The sequence below is a fragment of the Eulemur rufifrons genome, chromosome 9, assembly GCF_041146395.1.
Source record: "Eulemur rufifrons isolate Redbay chromosome 9, OSU_ERuf_1, whole genome shotgun sequence".
Lineage (NCBI taxonomy): Eukaryota > Metazoa > Chordata > Mammalia > Primates > Lemuridae > Eulemur > Eulemur rufifrons.
Genome location: NC_090991.1, coordinates 54796969 through 54824470, shown reverse-complemented (window position 1 = coordinate 54824470; position 27502 = coordinate 54796969). Strand labels below are relative to the sequence as shown.

Below are 27502 nucleotides of genomic sequence, written 5' to 3'. Positions count from 1 at the left end.
CTATGCCACTCAATCAAAGAAGCAGAAAACAGCCGCAAGAAAAACACGTATTTTGTATTCTCACACTGCGTCGATGTACACAGTGAGTACGGTAATCACGGCTATGGAGGTAGTATCATTGCTCATTTCAGAATTATTGGAATCGGTTTCTGAAAATAAGAAAGATTGAGGAGAGAATGAAAAAAAAAATGAGAGAACAATGTTTTCCAACAACTCCTTCATCATCAAATAAGATTCGTAAATTCACTTGCCGTCAAACACACATGTACGTATTGTGTACAAATAAAGCAAGGCTGTGTTATGGTTACCAAGCGTACAGCATTCTGTAACAGCTGTGCCTTATGCAGTGAGCGCAGTTTCTTTAGAAACTATGCTCTTATTTACACTGGGAGGAGGAAAGGGAGGGGGGAAAGAAGGAAAAAAAGGGGACGGAGGGAGGGGAAGAAGGAGGGAGGGGAGGGGAGGGGAGGAAGGAGAGGAAGGAAGGGAGGAGGTAGAGGGGGAGAGAGGGAAGCTGGCTCCCTGAGCACTCCCTTTCTCTAGGTGATTCACTGACCAGCAGGTAAGCACAGCAGCCATCTGCAGCTAGATCCTGTTTCCAGGAAACAATGTCCCACAGTCAAATCTGGCTCAATGCCTGTTTTTGCAAATAAAGTTTTATTGGAACACAGCCATGCTCATTTGTTTACATATTGCCTATGGCTCCTCCATGCTGAAACAGCAGAGTTGGGACTGTCTGGCCCGTAAAACCTGAACTATTGACTATCTGACTCTACAGGGAAAGTTTGCTGAGCTCTGTGTGAGCGCTACTCTGAGCTCTCCTACCTTTACACTCCTGAATCCTAAATCCAAAAGCCCTAGACTTTGGTTAAATAAAAGATGAAGCATCAACAAGTAAAATGGTAAAATGATATTTACAAAGAATAAGTGGTCTAGGGTAGATGAGTTTATTATAATGCTAAGGGTTAAGTATATGAAATCACAAATTTAGTCTAATTACATCAATGCAAAAATGTATATTCATAGAAGAAAAGACTGACAGGCAATACAACAAAAAGTTAACAGTAATTGTCCTAAGATGGTAAAATCTTGGATAATTTTTTTCTACCTTTAACTTTTTAGAAAATTTTCTACAAGGAATGTATATTCCATTTTTAATTGGAAAGATTAAATTGACTTTTTAAAATATAAAGTAAAACCATAACCCTAAAAACATAAATAAGCACTATCTGACGAACTACCTTTTCCATTAAAAAAAAAAAACAACTGGTGGTTTTTATTAATAACTTGGCTGATCCAAAGAAGTACACATTTCACTTGATAATTCTTTCAATAAGTGTATGAACACTGGATTGCCATTTACGGCTAAGGACACCAGCAAAATGTTCTGTTCAATCTAATTTCAGCACCTCGATATGGCACCGAGTGGTTTATTGTGAAGGGTCGGCCCGCCTGGGACGCCACTCAGCGCTCTGGGGCAGTGGTTACCTGAGGACCATTGGCTGCAAGTGCGGCATATTGATTTCAAAGTCCATCTTCTGGTAACCGTATCACTTTGATTTGTTTTTCACTGCGCTTCCTACTAAATGCTTACTTTAAAAAAATTTAATATGTCCTAAAAGGATTTCAGGTGCTCCTGAGATAATGCGTCAAGTCTTGGAGGAGAGCAAGCGCATTCCCTAACCAGAGGGCAGGGACCCACTCTTGAGCCCCGCAGGTCGCCTGCAACAGTGTGAACGCACCCGCCTTACGCGCGGTGAACGGGAGCCAAGTCCTTCCTGCTCATGGTGGAAGAGCACGGTGCAGAGAGAAACTCACCACCTCGATGAGACACCTGGCTTTGGTGACAGGTGCGCTGGAGTGGGGTGGCAGGGAAGGTGTGGGCAGGTGTAGATGTCATTTCAGGTTCCATTTCTGCTTTGTGTTTTCTTTTCTTACTCCCTTCCTGCACCTCCACCCACCTACCTGGAAACTCGCATAAATGCCCTACCAGGGTCCCACCAAACACGGCGTCCAGCCCAGGACGGGCAGAGTCTGCAAGCAGAGCTGGGACAGTGTCAGTTCTGGGGTCAGGCGCACAGCAGCAGTGACGGCAGGAAACCCGACAGCAGAGGCGAGAAATGAGTGGACTGCGGGCTGTTCCGTGGCAGACTCCCCTGAGCATCTGCAGAAGCTCAGGCCACGGGCCCGTGGCCATTTCCACCTTTCTGCGTTCGCCTTTTACTCCTGGCAGCACTGATACGATAAAGGTCCAGTTATGACCAACGTCTCCCTATCATTACCTGGATCTATCCCTAAAACACCATTCTTACTGAGTCACCTTCAGGGCTCTGACCCCACAGACTCCCAGGAGGAGAAGTGAAGGTCCTGGGCCCAGCGTTCAGAGGGACCCACAATCCAAGCTCAGCCCACCCTCTGACCCTACCTGCACCCCCCTGGAACCTTCCTCTCTAATTAGGCTGATCTCACTCTTCTCAGAAACCCGCAGTGAGCCGCCCCTCTGAAGGGCTCTCCCTCCTCTCCAATCCCAGCCATCCGCAGACTCGGTTTCAAGTTGCATCTCCTCCAAGCAGCTTCCTCTGAGCCTCTGGCCCTGAGGGATTTCTCTGTGCGCTGGAAACACAATAGCCCTTGACGCCATAAATTCATTTAGTCTTTGATCACGTATTGCCTTGAAATGTTCAGACTTTCTGTCTTGCATAAAGCACCCATTTAAATACTGAGTTTTCAAGCTGCATTTTATCTCCTCCACCAGATGATAATTTTTTTGAGGGCAACACGCTGCTCTGCATCTCCTGTAGGGCTAAGCACAGGTTTCTAAAGCACATGGTTGGTATTTGACAAACCGTTTTGCACAACGAATGAAATGAATGAATGAACTGAGCCATGTGGACAAAGCTCTTCCCAGGGCAGTCAAATGGGCACTCGAGCCCTTCCCGACCGCGCCAGATGTGCCGTCTGAGAGCTAAAAAGAGTTCGCTTATAAACTAATGAGTGCAAAGACCTACATCCAGACAGAACTTCAACCACAAAGAAGCGGAAAGGGGTAGATGGCAACTCGGAAACAACGTGGCTTCCAAGACGTGCCTTCGACAAGCCTCTCCACCCTCGTGGGACGTGCTGAGGTCAGAGTTCTCCTGCCTCTCCTTGTCTGGCCTGAGCCCTCTCCACCTTTTCCCCAGTTTGGGGGAACCCGTCCTGGTGGCCTTGAGGTGTCCCCACCTCTGCCGTGTTCTGTCCTCTCATGGCAGAGCCTGCGGCTGCTCCTCTCACACCCTGGGAGCTCGCGGGCCAGCACCTCGCCTGCCGGGAGTCCCAGCCACCGTGTCCCTCACTTCAATCACCCTGCTCCGACCTCTGTTCCTACTGGGCTCTCCTTTGTATTACTGTTTCATGTTTGCCCAGTCTGCTTTGTGTTACTTTAAACAATATAACAGACTGGACAATCTATGAAAAGAATTTTTTTTTTAATTTTTAAATTGATATATCATAGCCGTACTTGTTTTGGGGCATGTGTGATATTGTGAACCATGTGCAGAATGATCAAACCGGGTCACTGGGACATCCATCACCTCAGACATTCACTTTCTTTTTTTTCCCCAAATTATTTCTTACCTGAGAATATCTTTTGTGTTGGGAACATTTTGAAATATACAATAAACTATTGTTAACTATAATTTCCCTGCTGTACTGTTGAGTACTAGAACTTATTCCTTCTATCTAACTGTATTGTTGTACCCATTAGGCAGCGTCTCTTCACCCCTGACCAGACATTTCTAGCCTGCAGTTTGGAGGCCGAGGTCGCTGGGGGAGGCCTCCTGCTGTGCCTCCCAGAGCAGGGCGGGGTGAGGGCAGGGGGGACGGGCTGCTTTCTCGGGTAACTGGCCCTTCCCACGGTCACAGCACTGACCTGCACACGTGGGCAGGACACTCAGCACTCGGTTACTTACAGGCCCACCTCCCAACACTGCTGCGTCGCGGATTAAGTTTCCAGCACGTGGGTTTGGGGGACACATCAAGCCATAGCTTTGTTCGTGCATCTTGTTCCAGTATCTTCCTTCGCCCCTTTGATGATGTGCACGTTTGTCTTAGGGTAATTCTGCTGCATTTCTTGCACAGTGGCTGTGCCCCTCAGGGGGTCTGGTCTGAGGGGTGCGGAGCGGGATGGCTCTAGCCAGCCTGAGTCTGTGTCAGCCAGGCGCGGTGGGGATCAGCTGAGCAGCAGAGACACCGCGGTCACCCCTTTGCTGTCCCTTTGGGCACCTGCCCTTCCCCCGCTCTCTGTAGCACTGCAAGGAGCCTCTCCCCAGGGTCATCTGCAGCCCTGGGGGCTGGGAGGCTTGGGGTCAGGGACAGCGAGTGGCGGGCCGCACACCAGTCAGCCCAGCGTCTTGGGACGGCAGGAGGCAAGGCGGGAAGGCCAGGTCTTCCTCCAACCCAGCAACGCAGGGCAAAGCCAGGCTGCCCCTGCCCCCGGCGACGCCACTCACAGGGTCCCCCCAGGGCTGACCACTTTGTTGTCGTTTTTGGCCCCCAAGGTCCATCCAGGCTGTGGGGTAAAAAGCCAGGAGGCTCCGGCTGGAGAGAAGCCCCAGAACGTGCCGAGCAGGAGTGCGGTGTCTGCGCCCGGCCGCACTATTCGCGCCGCACCTCAGGGGAGAGGCTTTGTCTACTCGCTGGTAACAGCTACGGCACGGAAGCTTTTCAGCACAACATAAAATGGGAAAGTAGATATTAAAGCGTGGCAGGATGGTCTGGGGAGAAAATTGGATTTGGAGGCAGGAAACACACATCCCACTGTGAGTTCTGCCCGTGGCGCCGGGTCTTAGACGCAGGTTCCACCTTCTTGGAAGATCACACACGTCTCCCCAGTCACATTCCCAAGTACTCCCACCTTCTAAACGGGATGTAGGCAGGAAAAAGTCGTGTGTGTGTGTGTATGTGTGTTTATTGCTAAGAATAAATTGAAAGATTATTCTTCAACTCAAGCAAGGAATTAAATGACTTCTTTTTTCATAATGGCCCTTTTTCCTCCCAAAAGAAAGTCTGGTTTCCAGGACGACCAGCCCTGGTGCTATCCAATGACACTTCCACAATTAACGAGGGCAATCTTGGAAATCACAAAGCAGACAACGGCCCAGGACCTGATGCGGGAGGAAGAAGGATGTTTAACTCTCAGATAAACCCAGCGTCCACCCGGAGTCCTGCACGGCAAGGGAGAAGACAGCGCATGCTCACGCCTGTCACTGGGCTCGTCCACCCGGGTGGACACCTTAGACCCACGCAAGTCAGGACCCTGGGGGAGGGTCCCGGGGTGGTCACCGCAGGGACAGCTGGGGCCACTTACCAGCGCAGGGCGATCTTGATGGGGGTGGTGAGGCAGGACGTGAACAGGTCGGCCGGGAGGTCAGGGATCATGGGCAGGAGCTCGTGGGCCTCGCAGGCGGCCAGCTGGATGCAGTTCTTCATGGACGGCGGCAGAGGCATCTGGGCCAGCGGGTGGTTTGGGTTAATTGCAGCTACCTGAAGGCAGAATGTGAAGGGAAAGAGGGACTTAGTTGTGTTACACAACTGGAGGATGAGACGGAAACGTAACGAAGAATAAATCGACTAAGGCTTCAAGCACTGGGTTTCCACCCCAAAGCCCTCTGGAGAGAGGCGTCGACGCTGAATTCTCTCCTGCCGAGTGACCATGAGACCTGAACGCGTGCGTCACTCCCAAGGTCCTCACAGCAGCACGAGGTCTGTCTCTGCCAGATCCGCTCTCCCCGTGGTTGTCCTGCTCCGGCCCCCCACTCCCCGCGACTCCGTCACTGTCTGCAGACGTCCCCGCCAGGTCTTCGTGGTGTCGTATGGTTCACTCTAAACACGCAGGCTTCAACCCGCCACAACCTTATTTTGGTGGGTTTAATGGCAAGGAGGATGTTCAGGCTACATGAAGTGAGTGTCACCACCAGCAGAGAGGCAGACCAGAGCGTGGGTGTCGTGTGCTTGCTGGCCTGTCACTGAAGGGACTGAAAAGCAGACCCAGAGAGCCCTCGCCCCAGAGGGGTGGAGTAAGGTGGTTTTATCTACACCCATCTTCATCCGACTTTTCTAAGTGTTCTATAAACAAATGTGTGTTGATTTTGTAATCAGGGAGGAAGGTGGCTAACTGAAATCTTAATCTCTCTTTAAAGTGAGAGTAGTAACACCTGCTTGATATTAATTTCAATGAGATTTGGGAAGGTACCAGATGTGAAGCTGACATCACACTGTAGCTCTAAGAGGACAGGCACCAAGCTAATCATTGCAGGTTACAAAAAAACACACAAAATTTCATTTTTGACTGAATACAATCTAATTGAAAGTGTAACTTATCTTTTAAAATGTTTTGAGTTAAAAAATTAAAATGCATTCAAAGGTTTAAAACAAAATCACAGGACATGGCTTTACTATACTGCCATAGATAATCGAGTGTGTTCTTGCTTTTTTTTTTTTAACCCAAAAACCAGCAGTATTCAACAAAACACAGGATCCTCATACCACCAAACACAAAATTACCCTAGCATTGTGGACTTGGATTCCTTTCCCCTGCGCCATACGTTGCCTGGATCTGACAATTCTGGCAATCCACAAGAGGTTTTGCTGTCATTTTCAGAAATAACGAGGTTTATGAGAATTCATGGCACTCCGGCCAGTGCAGTGTAATGAGTACGATGCGCGAGGGATTCTGCATACACACTGCTCTGCCTCCTCCTGAAAGTAATTGTGAAGAACACAGCACTTGTGTCACCAAGTACAGCACTTTCAGCTGGGGGAAGCCACGCCCGACACACAGCAAGGCCCCTCGCACAAGGGGACGAGTCCTCAGGCCTCGGCAGGGTGCACCTGCCAAGCAGGGGCGGGCCCAGGTGCCCGGGAGCTCCGGCTCCCCAGTGCCCCCGTCTGTGCTGCGACGGCTGATTAGATGTGCGGGGGACAAACGGTGGCAGCAAACAAAGAGACAGTGAGCAGGAAACACGGAGAGCACACCACAGGCTCCTGGAGAGAGAATCTGCATCTTCTTTACTTGTCCTGAATTATGATGTTTGAGCATAACATTTGGGTAACTAAAATAACGAAAAATAAAACCCCAAAATATTGATTATGTAGGTCCAGACAGCTCCCAGAACCCCTTCACCCATCCACACGCAAATCTCCATCACTAGTGTGGCCATGACGAAAAGCTGCCGACCACTGAGCCTGTTCCACCCAACCCATCTTGCTACGGGATTGGGAGGGACACAGCCCATCGCAAACCTCAGGAACTGAAGTTTCATGACCACAAGGGCCTCCTCCCAACCAGTTTTATTTATCACGCAGTTTGGCAATGAGGGCCCAGACAATCGCAGCACAGAGCCTTCAAACTATTCATTACTTAAGCAATTCCTTGGGGTTTTTTAAAAATAAATAACACAGAGACAAGATTTCTTTTCACTCACACTGTAGCAGACCTCCGTGAAGAAGAGGTGCTGACTATTTTAAACGACAACAAACACCGGGTGAGGAAGGCAGGAGTTTGCACCAGCAGCAGCTGTGGACATGCTTCGGGGCAAGCAAAGGACATTCGTTCGTCTCCATTTCTGCTTCTTACCAGTAACCCTCCAGCTGTCAGTTCCCAGCATTTCTCCAAGCTCTGTCACACGTACTCTTCCATTTGCTTTCTACAACACCCCTGTGAGTTTCACCCCCCTTGTTACAGACCACTGTGATGAGGAAGTGGAGGCCCCAAGAAAACTGTGGGCTGTCCAGCCCCGAGTCAGCACCGGGGGTCCAGGCCACCCTAGTTTAGGGCCACGTTTTGCTCCCTTGTCCCCTCTGGGCCCCCTGGATTGATTACACCAAGCACTTGTGACACGGATGTGAGCACCCTGTCGGGCACTTTCCAAAAAGCACTCTCAGCACCTCTGAAACGCGCATAAAGCGCTATTCACTCACATACATCCAACATGGCGATGATGGTATGTGATATGTGGTCATTTTACTGCTGATAAACTCTGCTCATAACATCTCAAATTTCTCAAATGGAAGGTACTAAAGACTGCAAGTTTTATTATTTAATAATCATCCATTCTACCACAGGAACATTAAACCCAGAACATAAATCAAATTCTCATATACCTAATAATAAATACAACTTAAACATCTTAATAAAAACTGCAATTTCCAGAGGAATGAGGTTTTTTTTTTTACTATGGTAAGTTATAATAGCATAAAATTTGCAATGTTAGCCATTTTACATGTACAGTTTGGTGGCGTTAGGTCCCTTCACACTGTTGTGCAACCGCCACCAAGTGTCACCAAGCATCAGCAAGCAGCGGGCTTTTTTAAGGAGAGAGAACAGGGATGCCAAAAGCATGTGTAAAATCCTTTCCTGGGCTCCAGCTCTGCAAGCCAAAGCAGCGACGGCAAGCAGCCTGCCCTGCACGGGAACCTGGGCTCTGGTCGGCTGCAACAGCCCCCCTTCGGCCTGAGGACAGTCTGAGCACCACGTGGGCCGCAGTCTTCAGACCCGAGTCACCCAGGAGCTCTGCGGGGCTGACAGGCAGACGGACGGACGGACGGACGGACGGACGGACAGACGGACAGCAGCCGGCCCTCATGGGTTACTGGTTACAGAACCAGTAACATGTTTGCAAAAACACCCTGACATTCCAGGCAAAGGAATCCAATGAACATTATTTTTCAGGCTTGCTAACCCAAGAATACAAAAAAGTCTATTTAAACAAATTAGTTATTTCCTGTACATTGTTCTAGTTTTGTGTTTATCTAAAATATTGACCCTTTAATTGAAATCATCCTGCACAGAGGCATGGAGTGAGCGCCGCGGCCCAAGCCACCGTGCCTCCCGAGGGGCAAGCCCCGCGCCACACTCACCCAGGAGTTCTCCTGCGGAATCTGGACCCAAACCCAAGAAAAATGTTCATCTTTAAAAGCTCAGCAGAGCCTTCTGGGGGAGACTTGGGAAGGGTCCAGACAAGTCTTCAGATGTGACGCACAGCAAGCCAATCCAAAAAAGACATCTGCTGCAGCTTCCACACGCGGCGTGCACGAGGAAGCCGGCCAGGCGGTGCGCCGCAGCCCGCGAGCCCCCGCTCTGCAGAAAGCACCGGGCCCACCGCGCCGCCAGCAGTACCTGCACGTCCCGCTTCCTGCCGAAGCGGTACCATCAGCTGCTTCTCTTCCCGCCTCAAACACATACGGGAGGCATCTTTACACAGAGATAAGGCACTAGGAGTTTCGGGAGTCTTTAGCAAGTAAATTCCTAAAAATAACGTCTCCTTGGCAATACTCTCAGTTTTGCCTCAAAGTAACTTCTATTCTCAATTCAACAACATCTAATTGCAATGGACATTTTTTGCAAAGTTCAAAGAAAGACTGAGCTCCCTAAAGGAATCAGTGTATTACTTATCCAACTCCACTGATATTCAAAGACATAAATGCAGCCTCTATCACAAGACAGATACTGTAGCAAAAACAGCAGATACAAAGCAGAAATAGTATTTTACTATATAACCTACACACTTATATTTACCAAATACTAAATACTAATTTAAAAACCAAGTAAACCAAGTGTTACCTATTGCCGGAAACTATAAAGCCTAGGCCAGGAGCAGAAGGGGCCCTTTTGGTGGAAGAGACTTCCGTGGACACCGGGAAGCTGAGTGTGGCCCTTCAAGGCCAGCGAGAGCCCTTTTACAGCAGTGCTTTGTCACAATTATCCTGCGTTTACCCAAATGAACCATCTATTATTTTAGAGCCATTTATTTAGCTGTTAGCAACCCAACAGCTTCTAAACGCTCTGGGATCATTCTACAACTCTGCAAAGATGGTGAATTAGAAATGATAACCAAATTCCACTCTCCAATTACTGGTAGATAATCAACAACTAAAGAAAAGGAGATACTTAAAATTCCGCAACTCTGCATATCAAGAAGAGATTTGTGTGGGGGATATTTAAAACCTCACTCCAGCGTGAGCTTGCGAGCAGCTGGAGGGCCGAGAAGGATCCTGCTCAGTGTCCTCCCACCCGGCACCCCAGCGCTGTGCGTCCCGCCCTGGCTGCGGAGAGCAGTGTTTTGTGTTGTGTTTCCATACTCTGAAATCTGCAGTCAGATACCGTCTTCTCCAAAAGCCCTAAAAGTGACTGAGTCTGTATCCATAACGGTCAGAACTCACTAGAAGATGGACAGGTTCTTCGTAACAGTAGCATCTGGGTTTGAAGCATTGCCTTGTCTTAGGATTTGTTCTCCCACCCCATGTCCAGAGCCCTTGCAGAACTTTCCACAAGTACTGCCAGGCTCTTCCAGGCCATCGGTGCTACGCACTCTGGGAAACTCCTGGCGCCCCCTGCGTCAAGCTGTCCCATTATCCTGGTCTCTCCTCGAGCTTCTCCTTCTCACCTTCCCTTACTGGGCAGCTTCTACGTCTGTTCTAACGTTCAGGGCAGACGCCACCTTCTGCCACAGCCGTCCTTGGTCTTGCAGCTTCTCACCCTGCACGACACCTGAAGAACTCTCAGTGGCCTCTGTCCACTTCCCCTGTGTGCTGGAATAACCTGTTTGGGGGCCCCCCCAAACTGGGCAGAGGCCTCGCTACTTGCCTTGGGGTCACAGCACCAGCCTGACCCCCTGCGCTCCCTGCGGCTGGCACATGAGTCAGAGTCCCGGTGCTGCATCTGTGAGTTACGAATCTTTTTGGCAAGCCGCGTGGAAACTTTCTGTCCATAATCACCTGCTGTGCTTCTGCTCGGTTAACTGTAATGAGCTGAGTCATAGAAGAGAGAGTCTTGGCCAACTTCGGGAGAGTGACAGGAATGCAGGAAGGATTCCAATTCTGTAACAAGTGGGAGGCAGGCTGGAGAGACCAGCAACACCGAGCAGAAAGTGGGTTTTTCCCTGTTCTCAAAGGGCGATCCAATCAGGCCAGATTCAAACGCAGGCACTCTCACTCCACCCCATGACACACACCAACTAGAAAGGAACATACATGTGCTGCAGCATGGCACCAAAACCCAGTATGTAAGTACATGCACATATATATGTGGATGTGTATGCACATGTAAGTATATTTGTGTGTATATATGTGCACATGTGTATATGTATGTACATGCATATATATGTATATGTGTGTACATGTGTCTGTGTGTACCTGTTCCTCCCAAACTCGTCTGGGCTGTGTGTCTCCATCCTTTCTCCAACCGTGGCCTCTGCACAGATGTGCTGCTGCCCCTACACTGAGCCTGCCTCTGTTCGGTCCAACGGTGGCCTTCAGTCCGCACCGTGCCAGTCGTCTCGGCAGCACGTCCGCTGCTGACTTCCCTGTGCCCAGAGCGTGCTCACTCCCACCTGGCTCTCGGCCACTTCTCCCCGTCTGGTTTGTTGCTGCTTCTCCTCGCCCTAGACTATCAATGCGTCCCAGAGCGCAGGCCTCGCCTGGCCTCTCCTCTCCTGCCTCATGTGCCCCGTGGGAGCTGGCCACCAGCCCTCGGCTCCAGCCACGTCTATTTGGGGATGAATCCAACCACCTTCTGACGTGTCCTCGGGGGAATAAAGGCAGGTCTGCGTGCTGTACACCCTGCCACCAACACGGTTCACAGCAGATGCCGAAGAACCATTTCTGAAGGGACCTCACACTGCACAAGGCCAAGCAGAGCCCTCGCAGCCCCCACCCCGGGCCTTCATCCAGCCTCGCGGTCTCTCTGGCCGGGGAGAAGGTCACTCCGTTCTACCCGGGCCACACACATTGCCTTTAACTCCTGTCTTGTTCTTCAGCCCACGTCTAACCCCCAAGATGGGATCCAATCTCTCGTCCTTCACAAAGCACCCAGCTGCAAACACTTGCATCCGCAGCACGCCGCCACCTGGTCCAAGCACCCCCAGCCCGCACGGCCCTGGCAGGAGAGCTTCCCCACTGTCACAAAGAGGGCTTGGTACCCTGCTGCTCAAGGAAGTCAGCGGGTGCCACTGTGTGCCCACCGTGGCCAGGACACTCTAGGCCACACACCGTCTCTGGCTTCCAGCCCCTCAGGGTTCCCTCCACACTCAGAATCTCGGGACGGAGCCCAAGTCCTGCCCAGGACCTAACAAGCCCCAGGGGATGCGCCTTTGGGCCGCCTTGTGCAGCTCAGCCTCGTGCTCACCCAGTCGCTCACCCAGTCGGGCCCTCGGCCCACCGCCCCCGGGCACCCGCGGTGTCTGCAGCTGCCCCACCCAGGTGTGCTCCCCTCCACACGGCCCGTGCAGGGCTCCCCTCGCAGCCACCTCCCTGCATCCCCATCACGCTTCAGCTCCTTCTCCTACCTGACTTTTTACAACACGTGTCCCTCATTATATGTATCACATGTTTGTTCTGCTTCCCAAACTAGAAAAGCTTGATAGCAACATCCATCTCATATTTTATAATAAAAACCGATAACCACAGAAAAAAGTAGAACAGCACACGCAGGCCCGTATGCTCTCTGATCCAGTTGTTACTGGCACTGTCCACATTTCCAGCTACTGTAGCTCTTTCCGTCTCCATGCAGAAGTGACGGGTACTAAATAAGTATTCTTATTTTGCTTAACCGCTGGAAACTAAAGCAAGGGCTTGTCTGCCGTGAGTGCTGCTGTATCGCCCTGTCATCATTCCTGATTCACAGCAACTGCCGCACAATCGTTCCCAAGGTGGACGGGCGGGTGGGTGGGTGCATGCACGATGGGCGGGTGAGCGACAGAGAAAACACTGAGACGGTGCACAGTTACACGGCACCGCGAGGAATCCAGTCTCGGTGATCCCAGAATTCTGGGGAGGGCAAACACCAGTGGTCTGGCTGGAGGCGGCTAACGGCATGGCCTGGACCTGGGGCCAAGCCCCCTGCAGGGGGGTGTCGAGGTAGTTCTTGCTGAGAGAGGGGCCCGTGGAGCAGCAGGCTGGCCCCATGCCAGGCACGCGGGGGCCGGGCCGGCACTGCCAGGAAAACGGAAGTGCCGGGAAGGGGTCTGTACGAGAGCTCAAGGCACACCTACCCCACCCCAACTGGTATGTTCCACAACAGCACAATTTCTTTTTTTCATTTCCAGAAAATGCTTCTTGCTCCATTAACTCTTTTTTAACCTGTACAATTCAGTGGATTTTAGTATATTTACAAGGTTATGCAACCATCACCATCACCTAATTTAGAGCATTTTTCTCAACCTGAAAGAGAACCTCTGTGCCCAATGGCAGCCACTCCTCTCCTCTCCCCCCATGCCGGCAGCCACACTCTACCTTCCTGTTTCTGCAGATCGGCTGCTCCACGCATTTCCTGCGAATAATTCATCCGTGACCTTTAGCGACTGGCTTCTTTCGCTCAGTGTGACAGTTTCGAGGTTCATTCATGTTGCAACATGTGTCCTGCTTCTCTTCTCGTTACGGTCCACTGCTCGGACAGACCACATTTTGCTCATCCACTGACAGACATTTGGGTTGTTTCCACTTTTTGACTACTATGAATTATGCTGCTATGAACATTTGCGTACAAGTTTTTATACAGACATATGCTTTCATCTCTCTGAAGTATGTATTCAGCGGGATGCTGGAGTGGAGCTGCGATCATATGGCAGCTCCGAGCTGACATTTTGAGGAGGTGCCAGACTGGTCTCTACAGCAGACGCAGCCCTTCCCGTTCCCACCAGCCCGAGTGAGGCTGCAACTTCCCTACACGCTCCCCACACTCCGGACCTGGGTGTCCCCCTTTGATTACGGCCACCCTACAGGCGGGGAGTGGTACCTCACTGCAGCGTCCACTTGCATTTCCCTGACACTTAACGATGTCTTTTTCTTGTCTCCTTGCACGGCCTAGACCTCCTACCACGTAAGTCGAGTGACCGTGTTAAGACATCCTCACCTTGACGCATCCTCGCGAGGAACATTCGCCCTTTCAGCACAAGTGTGACGGCAGCATGGGTTTCTCAAAGATGCTCTTTATCACATTCAAGAAGGGACATCATTCCTACTTTGCCAGGTTGGTTTTTAATCATGCATAGGTGTTGGATTGTGTTGAATGCTTTCCCTGCGTCGACTGACGGGATCACATGATTTTTCCCCTTTCGTCTGTTGGTGTGCTGGATTTCATCGACTGAACTCTGAACCCTGAGCCAGACTCACACACCTGTAATAAGTCCCACTCAGTCAAGGAGTATAATTCCTGTTATAAATTGCTAGGACTGATTTGCTATTATTTTGTTGAGGATTTTTGCATCTAAGTTTGTGACAGATAGTGGTCTACAGTTTTATTTTCTCATGACCTGTGTTATCTGGTTTTGGCACCAGGGTAATAATGACCTCATAAAATGAACTGAGGAGTGTTCTCAACCATTCTATCTTCTGGAAGAGACTGTGTAAAAAGAGTGCTAATTCTTTTTAAATGTTTGGTAGAACTCTCCAGTGAAACCACCTGGGCCTAGAGATTTCTTTTTCAGGACTTTTAAAATTTTAAATTCAATTTCTTTCATGGTTATAAGACTATTCAGATTATTTCATTTTGGTTGGATTTTGGTAGTTTGTGGTGTTAGAGGAATTGGTCCATTTCTTTTAAGTCATGGAATTCATGAGTGTAAAGTTGTTCCTGAGATCCCCTTACTATTCCCTTAACAGCCGCGGGATCTGCAGAGACTTTCCATTTCATTCCTGATTCTTCTGTCTGTATATTTGTTAGTCTTGGGAGGAATTTATCCACTTTATTGTGGTTTTTTTTTCTTGAGAATCAGTTTTTTGTCTCATTGATATTTCCCTATTGTTTTACTGTTTTCAATTGCAATGATTTCTGTTTTTATCTTTATTTCCTTCTTCTGGTTCCTTTGAGTTTATTTTGCTCATCATTTCTAGTTCCTTGAGGTAGAAATTTATATTACTAATTTGGTATCTTTCCTCTTTTCTAACATAAGCATTTTAGTGCTATAAATTTCCCTTGCAACACTGCTTTAGCTGCATTCTGTAAATACTGACGTGTTGTATATTCACTTTCATTCCAGTCTATGTACTTTTAAATTCCCCTTGAGGCTTCCAACCCATGCGTTATTTAGAAATGTGCCATTTAGTTTTTTCCAGAGATTTTTCTGTTGTTTTTATTGACTTCTAGATGATTCTGTCATGGTTAAAGAACATACTCTGTGTGGTTTCAATTACTTAACATTTGTTGAGGTTTACGACCCAGGATAGGCACTAACCTGATGAGGGCTCCGTGGACACCGAGAAGGACGTGTATTCTGCCGTTGTCGGGTGTCGTGTTCTGTAAATATCACGCAGATCTTTGCAGTTTGCATTTCAACATAGATGATCACTTCATTTTCAAAAAAACGTTTAACTTCTTCTTTTCCGATCTATGTGCCTGTCTCTTTTCTTTGCCTTTTGCACAATACAAGCTGGGACCCACCGTGTGATGCTGATAGGAGTCACGGGGATGACCGTCTTTTTTTGCTTCTTGCCATCATGTTGAGGAAAAGCGCTTAGTGGCCGCACGTCCCTCTCCTCAGACGGTGGCTGGTTTCCCACCTGCCCCTCAGCTCTCATGGGGCTCCGTCTTCAGCCATTTTTCTTGTTGCCAGTGGAAGCTCCACACCCAGCGCCACCAGGACCCGTCGTGACAGCTCACCTGGTCGTCACCCCAAACCCCTCCAGCTTCGGTGCGGGGGAAGGCAGAGCCCAGCCTCGGGTGGTGGGCGCGGGAGCAGGGCCGGGGGGACAGGCCCTGTTCTGTATCACACGGTGTTGGCCAGAACATTATGCAATTTCTGATAATACTTTAAAACAGATGAAATTAGAAAAAAAGATTAAATTCTAAGAAAACTTCAGAAACACTTCCAGTTTTAAGAAAATTACTCATATTATTCATGGATTAGAGCTAATAACTTTATGTTTATTTTTGCATTTCATATAAATCAATTAAAGATCAAATGTATTCAATGCATCACAGACACATCTAAAGAAGATAATAAAGGTAGTTTATGCAAATATATATTTATCAGACGAAGTCTAGAAATATTTCCTAAGCCTCAACTTAATATGAGGCTTTCTTGACAAGTTTACATAACAGATTTAAATTACAGCTGACAACAAGAGAAGAGATACCACAAGACAATGCATAATTAAGTGTCAAATTCATTGTGTGAGAAATCCTTATATTAAGTCAGCTGCGGAAGAGTTCAGGTTGAAGGAAGTGTTTTTGGAGGAAGCAGAATCTTAGTTATACTCTGAAAGTTGAGAGTGCTAATGATGCTTTGTTTTGTCTGTGAATTTTATACCATCCGTGGTGAAGGTTCTTAAATTTTTTATGCAGAGAAATTACTTTTCTTTTTCCTGAAGCTTTCAAATTACAGGACCGGGAGTGGTAAAGGCGCCTACAGAAAAGAACTTCATCTTCCCCCACGCACGGCAGAAAGGGCCAGTGCCCAGAGCACAGAAGGGGCAGAACACTGGAGACTGTTCCGCTCCAGCACACAGACTGCTGGGGTTGCGTGGAAAACGCCCCGAGAGCAACACCGTGCGGCACCAAGCAGGGCAGGGCATGCAGAGGCTCGCCAGGCGCCTGGGCCGGCCCAGGGTCTCACCCTGCCCCACGCAGCCCCCTCTTCTCTCCCAGCTCCGCTGGCGGGAGGCCCTGGCCCTGCACGGGCTGGCGTCCTCCCCGCTGCTCCCCAGGCCCTTCCACCACGGCTGGCACGTGAGCTCACCAGACCACCCGAGCACCGGCCCAGCCCCACTAACTTCCGCATTTTTCACAGTGGCTTCATTCTCCCCAGCTAGATGTTGGGGGTGGCAGTTCTGAGGATTCCAATTAGAGGGGTTTCTACTATATGTGTTTTTAGATTACACCCCCTCTCTCCTATAACATAAATAGTTGTCATGGCAGCATTTCTTCCAAATCACAATTCTCTTCTGTTGTAGTGTGGTGGGGGCAGGGGGAGTGAGGAAGAGAGTTTCAACTACAACTATACATTTCTTTACACCAGGGAGCAGATGTCTTACTGGTTTTGAAATAGAGCAAATATATATCCCTATTATAAATTCTTACAGCTTACTGTAAATAAAGTATAAGGTATACAGAGGTACCTTGGCCAGCCTTAATTAAAAAGAGAGACTGAAGCTGTCGGAGTGTGGGCAGAGAGGGCAAGAGGGAAGGAGGTTCCCCTGCCAAAGCCTGGAGCCGCACGTGCTGGAAGACAGGGTTACCTGAAGACCTGTCATCAGCAGAGCCAGCTTCTCACCTGTGGCTTAAACTCAGGTGCCCTGCAACTGTCCTCCACCACCGCCCTCCCCAGAAAGCACTCAGAGGTTTCTTCCTCTAAAGACAGTTACGGATGCATCAGGGCAGCCTGTGTAGTCACTGACATCCCAGAAAAATGCAGACTGCTGGGGGCGTCTGCGAGTCCCGGCACCTCAGCCAGCGCCCGCCCGCCTTCGCTGAGCCAGGCCCCCGGCTGCCGGTGCCCAGCCGCGGACGTGCAGCAGCTGGGGTTACTTTCTCTTCATTCTTAAATGTGAGAAACAATAAAATCACCATAAGCTCCCAGTATGAAAGAGAATAAACCAATGAAAAAAATGTATATTGAGGAAATAAGGATAACATAGAAATGAGAACATCTTTTTAAAACCCACAAATTAGTATCACTTGGAGATTAATCAAGTTATTACATAACAGATACCAACTCATTTCCCTACTACCTACAAATGATAAACAATGAAATCACAGGAGAAAGAACAGCACACACGAACATCGTAACATGAAAGATGAAGTCCCCGCAGAAAGAGCACCATGGATCTCTGTTCTGAAGTCAGGAATGTCATGACAACGCCAAGTCCATGGGGAATATTTGTGAATTCACACACATATTAAAAAATTCCAATTTGGTAACAGTGACCAAGAAATACACCTTTTGACAGGTAACCAGACAATTAACCTGTGGTATTGAGAAATCACAGACAGTTGTTGTAACACTGCAAATCATAACCTTTTCTATATTTTTTAAGAGACAGGGCCTTGCTATATTGCCCAGGCTGGATGCAGTGGCCTGGTCTTAGTTCACTGTAGCCTCGAACTCCTGGCATCAAGCGGTTCTCCCAGGTAGCTGGGAATACAGGTGTGAGCCACTGTGCTCTGCCAAATAGTAACTTTTATCACAGAGAATTGACTTTTGTTGCAGAATTCCATAACAACAAAGCAATGTGCTTGTCTACAGTAGTAGCAAACGAACCGTAAGATTTCAAAATATGAATTCTTTAGCTCTGTGGTACACACATTTAACATTTTTTGAGGAAACCTGAGGATTCTGGACGTTAATCATTTTTGTCAGAATTACTTAGCTTAAATATTTGACATAAAACTTAGTTACAGTGATCAGCGCATGAGGATAATGTAAGTTCAAATACGGGATTTCAGAATGGAGACTGGGGTGGTTAAGTCACTGCAGACTCAGGGGTGCTGCAGAGACCAGCTTGATCCTTGCTAGAAAATGGCCATTTGGCGAGCTTCTCTGCTGCAGGAACTCGTGCTAGAGGCTGCAGGCCTGGACCACACAACGGTGTCCAGAGACTGTCAGGTAAAAACACAATTTCCTTAGAAGTGTCGTGAGAAAAGCCTTGCGGAGTGCCAAGGGGTGGCAGAAGAGAATCGTGCCTGTGACCGCCACGTGGCAACTTGTTCTTCAGGAAGATGTTCTCATGCTAGCTCCACGGCCATCCCTAGGAAAGTGTCTATGATCCAGTCTTAAAGCAAATGAACACGGTGATGTTCAGGACCAAGTCTCATCGGGACCGAGCTGAGCTCACACCGTCTCTGTAAGGAAAAGGCGTATATAGTATGCCTTCTGCACAATCCTTTCGCTCGCTTCCCGCCAAAGGAAGAGAGGGGAAACTTGCCTAGATCGGACTCCGGGCTTTACTGCTGTCTTCACGGAAGGTAAGAGTGGTAACTACCCTTGGGAAACACCCCTAGAAGCAGCAGTGATGGGCGATATTATTTAATAAAGACCATCTCACTGAGACTTAGCCTTCCTTTCCAGTTTACTGACCAAGGATTTCATTTCCAAGACATAAGCTGTTACAAAAACATTTATATTCTCTTTATATCTTTCACACTCTCTCGAACACATTCAATATATTGTGTACTGTGACTATAAATATTCTTTCTATGGCTTTTTTTTTTTTCTTTTTTTTTTTAAAGACAGAGTCTCACTCTGTTGCCTGGGCTAGAGTGCCGTGGCGTCAGCCTAGCTCACAGCAACCTCAAACTCCTGGGCTCAAGCGATCCTCCTGCCTCAGCCTCCTGAGTAGCTGGGACTACAGGCATGTGCCACCATGCCCGGCTAATTTTTTCTATATATGTTTTTAGCTGTCCAGATCATTTCTTTCTATTTTTAGTAGAGATGGGGGTCTCGTTTGCTCAGGCTGGTCTCGAACTTTTGACCCTCAGCCGCCCAGAGTGCTAGGATTATAGGCTTTAATTTCATGAAGTCAAATTTGATAGAATTCTCCTATAACGTCTCCATAGGAAAATACACCTACAAGAGTTCCCTTATCCCAAGGTTATAAAACATCCTCTTGTTTTCTTCTTGTGCTTTTATAGTTCTATAATGCACACGTATTTTGTTAACCAATTGATATATGTGTGTAGTGTGAAGTAAGGATTTAACTTTACTGTTTTTTAAAAATAATCAAACTCTAGTTTTCCTCACCAATACATTTCATATTTGCTATTTTCTTCGATGATGCTATCTGGCATATACCTAATACACGTTTATATTATTTGAACTTATTCAATAAGTCTTTACTATCCTGGACTTTTTTTTTTTTTTTTTTTTGAGATAGAGTCTCACTCTGTCACCCAGGCTAGAGTGCTGTGGCGTCAGCCTAGCTCACAGCAACCTCAAACTCCTGGGCTCAAGCAATCCTACTGCCTCAGGCTCCTAAGTAGCTGGGACTACAGGCATGTGCCACCATGCCCGGCTCATTTTTTCTATACATATTTTTAGTTGTCTGGCTAATTTCTTTATATTTAGTAGAGACGGGGTCTCGCTCTTGCTCAGGCTGGTCTCAAACTCCTGAGCTCAAGCAGTCCTCCTGCCTTGGCCTCCCAGAGTGCTAGGATTACAGGCGTGAGCCACCGCGCCCGGCCATCTTTCTATGGCTTTTATCTGGACGGAGACAGTTGTATCTTTGGATTGGTCACAGCTACAAAGCCAGGTGGCAGATTATTCAAGTACATCTACTCGTACACTGAAAGGATTAATAGTAAGAGTGGTATTGTTTTGAGAGTGAAAATAGCCTAAAATTCCGTAGCCACACAATGTCTAACACGTAGCTAGAATGATGGCATGTCACACATGCGATGTAGCTGACGTTTGTCATCAGATAATGCAGCAGTCATTGCCAGCTCCTCCCCCTTCAGTCAACCTCCAATGGTAGCTGGGTGGCCAAGTGACCCAGCTCCAGCCAACGAGACCTAAAGAAATATCTGCATTTACATCCCTCGGTATGTGTGGGGAATGGGGTCCAGGACCTCGAGATACCAAAATCCTTGAACGTTCAGGTCTCTGGTGTAAAACGGTGCAGTATTTGCATAGACCTACGCATATCTTCCCGTATACTTTAAAACACCTCTAGATTACTTATAATACCTAATACAATGTAAATTATATGTCACTAGTTGTTAAACTGTATTGTTTAGGGAATAATGACAACAAAAAAAGTCTGTACGTGTTCAGTACAGACGCAGTATTTTCAACCTGCAGCTGGTCGAATCCGCAGATGTGGAGCCCACAGGTATGGAGGGTGGACTGTAGTCTCCTAGCAAGAGGGACAGGTGTGGCCAGCATTGCCCCTTCCCACCTCCTCCCGCCCCAGAGACATAAAACGCCTGCAGCTACGATGGGCACGCCACACTCGCGACGATAAAGCAAAAATCCAGCTACAGACGCCAGGGCAGAGGGAAAGCAGCCTGGCCCCAGTGGCACGGCTGAAGAAGTAAATCGTTTGCCTCAGAAATCTCACTAGTGAAAAAGACAAACTGCTATTTGTTTTAAAACCCATCGTGAGATTTTTCATTACTTACAGCTGAAGGCATTGCAAATGCAAACGCTCAAGCTCTGAGAAAGATACTAACACATCCTTTTTAGGCTGTAACTTAAGGATGTGCTGTGGTAGAATAAAGGAGAAAACCAAGGAGGACGACAAGGTGGGACCTAGAAAATGGTGGCTGCACCCAGGAGAGCTGCAAAGGAGCCCAGGTGACGGCCACGGGGCAGCCCCACACAGAAGAATCGCCCCAGAGCGGCAGCTGCGCAAGGAGATACTTGGGGCAAAGGGGACGTTCTGCACTTTGATGCTCTCCGTGAGAGTTTGGAAATTAAAGTGTTACAGGTACGTAATGCAAGAAGAATAATGTCCAGAAAAAGCAAACAAACAAAAACTGTTCTTAAAAAGTATATACCTCAGGGCCCTATTTAGCCATTCAAAGAACAATATTTACCTGGTCATAATCAGGTAACAAGGTTTAATTTTTGTCGTGTTATAGAATCAACCCAAACTCTAAACATAGAGGCTTAATTATGGCTGGAAAATGGAAGATGATTATAAAAGTAAAATGTGGATGACGCTAGTTGGGAAAGACAGGCAGCAGAGGAAACTGCAGGAAGCTACGGGCCTCAAACCAAACGGTATCGGGTATTATCGATAAAACTAGCAACAAGCACATAACGATAGCATTTAAAACTGCAAAGGTTACAAAGTGTAGAGAAGTCAAATAAAGCAACGTAACCAGGCGGCAGAGGGGAAGCAGGAAGGTGCAGTCAATGACACAGCCCCTCCAGTCCAGAATTTTCCCTTTGGGATTCACTCTTGAACACAAATAACAAGTATTAATTAAAACTATCACGTAACATGTTTATTTACTACCAGACTTGCAGGTAACTTCTCCCTTCTTTAAAAAGTGTTTACTAATGGCAGCTCTGCTTTTGGTCTGTATCGCAGGAGAAAGCCACAGAGAACCCAAAATTGGTGAAGTGAGAAACAGTAGCATCCGAGTATCTTTTGCAGATGTGGAGAGCGCGCCTGGGGGCTGGAAACACAGACAGCTGGAGAGGTGCCTTTGGTGGCAGAGTCCAGCAGGGGAGGTGCGGGGCCAGCACTGTGTCATTCGTTACAGGCCCTCTGTGCTATTTGATTTTTTAAACCATGGCATACACTAATTTGGTAAAAATAAAACTACTTATTGAAAAAGAGAAGATGCAAAGCGGAGAGACTCAAAGACTGTCCTTAATTTTCAAATTGCAAAGCAATGAAAAATATAAGAACGATTACTGAGTGACCGATACGCATTTTTCTGGCCACGATGAGGTTTCGATTGCGAGCGATACCTTGCGCCGTGCTTCGTCCCGTGAGGCCGCGCCCGCCCCGCCTGCAGCTCCCTGGGCGGCACAGTGAACACGCCGCGCTCCCAGGACAAGCACGGCCACCGGCAACACGAAAGCTGATAATCGTCTCTTAAAATTTATGTCACTCATATTTGTGTTAATGTTTGTTATTTGGAGGCTTTCTGGTCCAAGTAACCATTTTCTTGTATTACATTTAATCATTTTTTACTCTATTTTTTAAAACACTGGCACAAATCATTTACCCGCCAATTTCTTTCAGTTCACATGTTATACAATAAAAAGTATTAAAATATATTGTAAATTTATAAAGAATTTGGCTAGCTGTAGAGAAGAAATGAATATTTTAAAAGAATAAACTTAACAGGCCACATACGATTACTCTTTCTACAGCAGATAGCAAAAGAACTAAAATGAACATCAGGATAGTAGCTGGGAGCCAATTTTATCATTTTAATTTCCGCTGTTTATGCAAGAGACCAACTTAACAATAGCCAATAATAGTAAGTGCAATAGAAAAACACAAGACTGATCTACATTAATTAAGAAAAAGAAGGAAGATAAAAATCAGAGCTAATTATAAAGCATATGGTATAACGCTGCATTGCCATCTATTTGCCACCTCGGTTAACATTTTTTTTTTTCCTTTGATCTCCCCTTCATGAGGAATGAGTCAATTAAACATTTTTTTTTCCAAAAAAGATGCATGGAAATCCTTTGTGTTGCACTTAATGAAATGAACAGTGTCTCAGGCTGATTAATCCTTGGCAACGCACAGAGAATACATACAGTACTTACTGAGCAGATACTCAAAGCGCGACAAAGTAAACATTTAATATTATGCATGAGCTAGAAACGCCGGCCTTCTGCTGAAAAGGGAGTGGGACTATACTGAACATGTTTTAATTAACTAAGGCTGATGTATTAGTCTCTCCCTTAATCACTCTACCACCCATAAATTGGGTGTAAAAATCAGCCAGGATATTTTGGCATTTTAATTTACATATTATAAATGTAAAAAAATTTTTTGCAATATTTATTACTTGATGCAAGGAAAAGTAAATTACCTCTCATTGCTTTGAGTTTTTAGCACTCATTAGATAAACTATCCCCTGGGTAAACTCAGATGAAATGCCTAAAAGCAAGGTAAAAATTTGATGATACAAAACTTGATCTTTCCCTTCTCTTGTTGCAGAACACAAAACAAAGAAACTTGTGGCATTTGGTTTGATTTTCAGGGATAAAGGGCATTATATGCATCAGTCACTCATGCAATGTTCTGCACAGGGACTTGCCTTATAAAATAGCACACTCTAGACATGTTAACTGAAAATTCTACCAAATAGAATTTCAAATTTTGATGCTGATTATGTTAGCATTATTCTCCGATGAAATGTGAAAAACATCACATACTTTAAAATTGAACAGACCCAAAAAGGCTTGAGGAAACATACTTGAGACCATTTCTGTTCCTGAACTCCGAATTTCCTGTATTGCAGCCAATCAGAGTTCACGACCCCCTCGAGGCTGCAGAATATTTTATTCTGACACTCTTGTGCCGGCCACGGGATAGAGGCCTCTTAATTGAAACTGCCTCTTCAATTTGTCTTTAGAATTCACTGTTTAATTCAAACATCAAATATTAATTAAACAACCAAGCAAAACGTCTCTTCATTATCGAGCACCACACAGGCTGGCCAGTTCTTTAAATGGGGGCACCGTGACAGCTGCTTTGGTTTGTTCTCTGTCATTTAGCTTAGTTGGGCTTTTCAGAAACCGGGGCAATAACAAAGACGCCAGTGCAATCGAAGACCGTAGAATTGAACATATGGGTCCATTTCTCCTGAAATAATGTCTGCCTTATTTTAACATTTATTTTAGAGGCAGAGACCGAGACCGCTGGGACACAAATCAACTCTACTAATCTTATCGCTTAATTAATGTTCAGATTAAAAATAACACTGAGTAAAATGAGATGTAAAAATAAGCCCATAAACTTGTGCGGAGTCCCTCCCAGCTCTGTGTCATCGAATACACCGTCCTGCCCTCAATGCTCCAAGCACATCTCCATCCAGAGAACGTCCTACACCCCCCAACCTACCAACCTCCCCACCCCACCCTCACCCCAGGAGGAAGGGACAGAGACAGAGCGACACGGTGCCTCACCTCCAGCTCCTGCTCCCGCTGGAGGGCGAACTGTTTGAAGGACTTGACGATGAGGCCGGCGTTGGAGCAGTCGTAGACGAATATCGACGGGCTGCCCATCCACGTCTGCAGGTCGTATATGGACAGGGGGATGTACTGCGTGTAGTTCTGGAAAACAAAGTGCGCACGTGTCACGTGTGCATCTCAAGAACACAGGCTGCTAACAAGTACCTGCACTTTAAAGAAGGTACAACAGGCCGGGCGCGGTGGCTCACGCCTGTAATCCCAGCACTCTGGGAGGCCGAGGCGGGAGGATTGCTCGAGGTCAGGAGTTTGAGACCAGCCTGAGCAACAGCGAGACCCCGTCTCTACTAAAAATAGAAAGAAATTAGCTGGACAACTAAAAATATATAGAAAAAATTAGCCAGGCATGGTGGCGCATGCCTGTAGTCCCAGCTACTCATGAGCCTGAGGCAGGAGGATCGCTTGAGCCCAGGAGTTTGAGGTTGCTGTGAGTTAGGCTGACGCCACGGCACTCTAGCCCAGGCAACAGAGCGAGACTCTGTCAAAAAAAAGAAAAAAAAAAAAAAAAAGAAGGTACAACACATTCTGCTGGTCGGAGAGATGGCGTTCTTGAGTTATCATTTATACAAAACTATCCATAACAGCAAACTAAACTTCTGCACATTTCCTGATGTGGTATTTCACTCCTATAAGTGCCAAATGCTGGGCCAAGTTCACATCCCTCGCCCCAGGGCCCCTCTGCAGCTGCTGCGGCTTCAGCTACCTGCTGTCTCCTTAGAACGTGTGCTCATGCCCCCTGCGGGACCCACGTATCCCCCACCTCTCTCACAAACGAAAGATATACATGCTGTCCACGCCGTTTCTCTGTTCACCCTCTCACTCTGTAACAGGTCTTTGCTTAGACAACGTGACACACACCTCATGGTGAGAGAGATGAGCTCTGAGGAGTTGCTCAGGTCCTCAAACTTGCACGCCACTCTCTCTCTGAGTTCAGAGATGCCAATAAGCACTTTATCCTCTAAATGCTTCCAAAAATCACACTTGAGGAGTACCAGTGGGTTTAGCACTATACATATTTTACAAGTCACAGAACAATAGCCTATTGACACTAACTCTCTAAGTCTGCGGTCCCCCACCCCCAGCACCATCCGTGGCCCCCAGGAACCTGCTCCACAGCAGGAGGCCAGCAGCAGAGGAGCAAGCGAAGCCCCACCTGCACCCACAGCCGCTCCCCATCACTCGCGTCACCACCCGAGCCCCGTCCCCCTCAGAGCAGGGGCATCAGACCCTCACAGGATCTCGAACCCCACTGCAAACCACGTGCGAGGGATCCAGGTTGCGCCCCCCAGAGGGTCCAAGGCCTGGTGGTCTGAGGTGGAGCAGAGGCGGCGATGCCCCCGTCCCCCTCTCACCCGGCTGTGGAAAAACCGTCTTCCACGAAACTGGAGCCTGGTGTCAAACAGGTTGGGGACCACTGCTCTAAGGGACACATTTTTCTGGACATGCTGTACTGTTTAGCCCCTGAAAAGACTCTAGTGACTACTGGTAAATGGAGAGAAGAAGGTTCTCATCCCACTGGGGAAAGAGCTAACATTTTAAAGCAATTCTCCTCCATGGAATACCTTTGCCTGTTTACCTTTCCTCAGACATCAATGGAGTCAGTGGCAAAACTCTGGCAGAAATTGGATTCTCAGATACTGGCAGAAATCAAACTCACAGTGGGGGTGTGTTTGTTTCTGAGCAGCCGGGCCACACACACTGCCGCTGGCACTGCCGATGGCGCTGTCCACAGCCCGACAGGAAGGAAGAGCAGAAGACGAGACGACCATGCAAGGCCTGGGGGAAGCTGGCACCTAGCAGCCCGCAGTGGCTTCGGACACGCGCAGCAAAGAACCAGCAGTGAGTTACACGCCAGGCATGACAACGCAACATGCCAACAACATAGGTGCACAGAGACCTATACCATGAGAGAGGGCCACTCTGTTCTTACACTCAGCCGTTTCATCTTGCTGAACTGTGCTTACCTGGTGGATTGTTTACAGTCAGTGTGCTACATAAGAGAACACCTGGAAATGCTCTCTCCAAATAAACTCTCATTGATGGATTCCATGGATGTCAATTCTTTCCTAATGAATCTAGAATGTCAAGCCAAGTCCAGTCAAAATACCCTCGGAGTTTTCCCTTTAATGGAATTGGACAAGCTCATTCTAAAGTCAGTGCAGAAGAGAAATGCACAAGAATAAAAACAATTTAATAAAGAATAATGAATAGGGAATCACACTACCAGATATTGAACATGCTGTAAATCTGTGGTAATGACAGGATGCTACTACGGAGGGTGAGACCACAAATCAACAGAAGAGAAAGCCCAGACACAGGCCCACATAGACAGTTGTGATGAAGGTGGCATTTTAAGTCAGTCAAGAAGAATGTCATTTAGTACTCGATGCTGCAAAATCTAACTATCTGATACTGCAGTGTGAGATTCTACACGCACAACAAACCAGAGTGGATTAAAAACCTAAATGTAAAAGTATAATAAAAGATTTTTATTTATTTTGGTGTAAGAATGGCCTTCTTAAACAAGTCACAAAACCTACAAGTGTTAAAGAAAAAGACAGGCAGATACAATAAGATAAAAATTATATAATGCTGATAAAAACACATACCAATTCTACCTAGCAGTTTTAGAAGCAGGTACACCATGTGTGACAGAGAATTTACATTGAGAATGTGTGTACATAGCCGCAGCTACAGATGGACAAAGGACAAAACAAAAAATACAAAAACAGGCAAAAGATACAAACAGGCAATTCACAGACGCAGCACGAATGGTCAGTGATCCTGAGAAGAGTTTCATGCTCTTAATTTTGGAAATGCAAATTACAATGACAATCTATCCATCCATCCATCCTTCCATCCACCTA

General features: G+C 47.4%; 1 protein-coding gene across 4 annotated transcripts in view; it reads right to left on the bottom strand.

Moving 5' to 3' along the window:
- The window catches only part of RPTOR (regulatory associated protein of MTOR complex 1), a 281234-nt gene that overhangs the window by 121906 nt on the left and 131826 nt on the right, over positions 1-27502 (bottom strand). For all 4 annotated transcript variants that reach the window (XM_069482962.1, XM_069482964.1, XM_069482963.1 and 1 more), the window contains 2 exons: positions 24573-24719; positions 5348-5523 (listed from right to left, as the gene is read on the bottom strand). In XM_069482962.1, coding sequence (XP_069339063.1) covers positions 5348-5523; positions 24573-24719 — 323 coding nt within the window. The remainder of the gene's footprint in view (positions 1-5347; positions 5524-24572; positions 24720-27502) is intronic.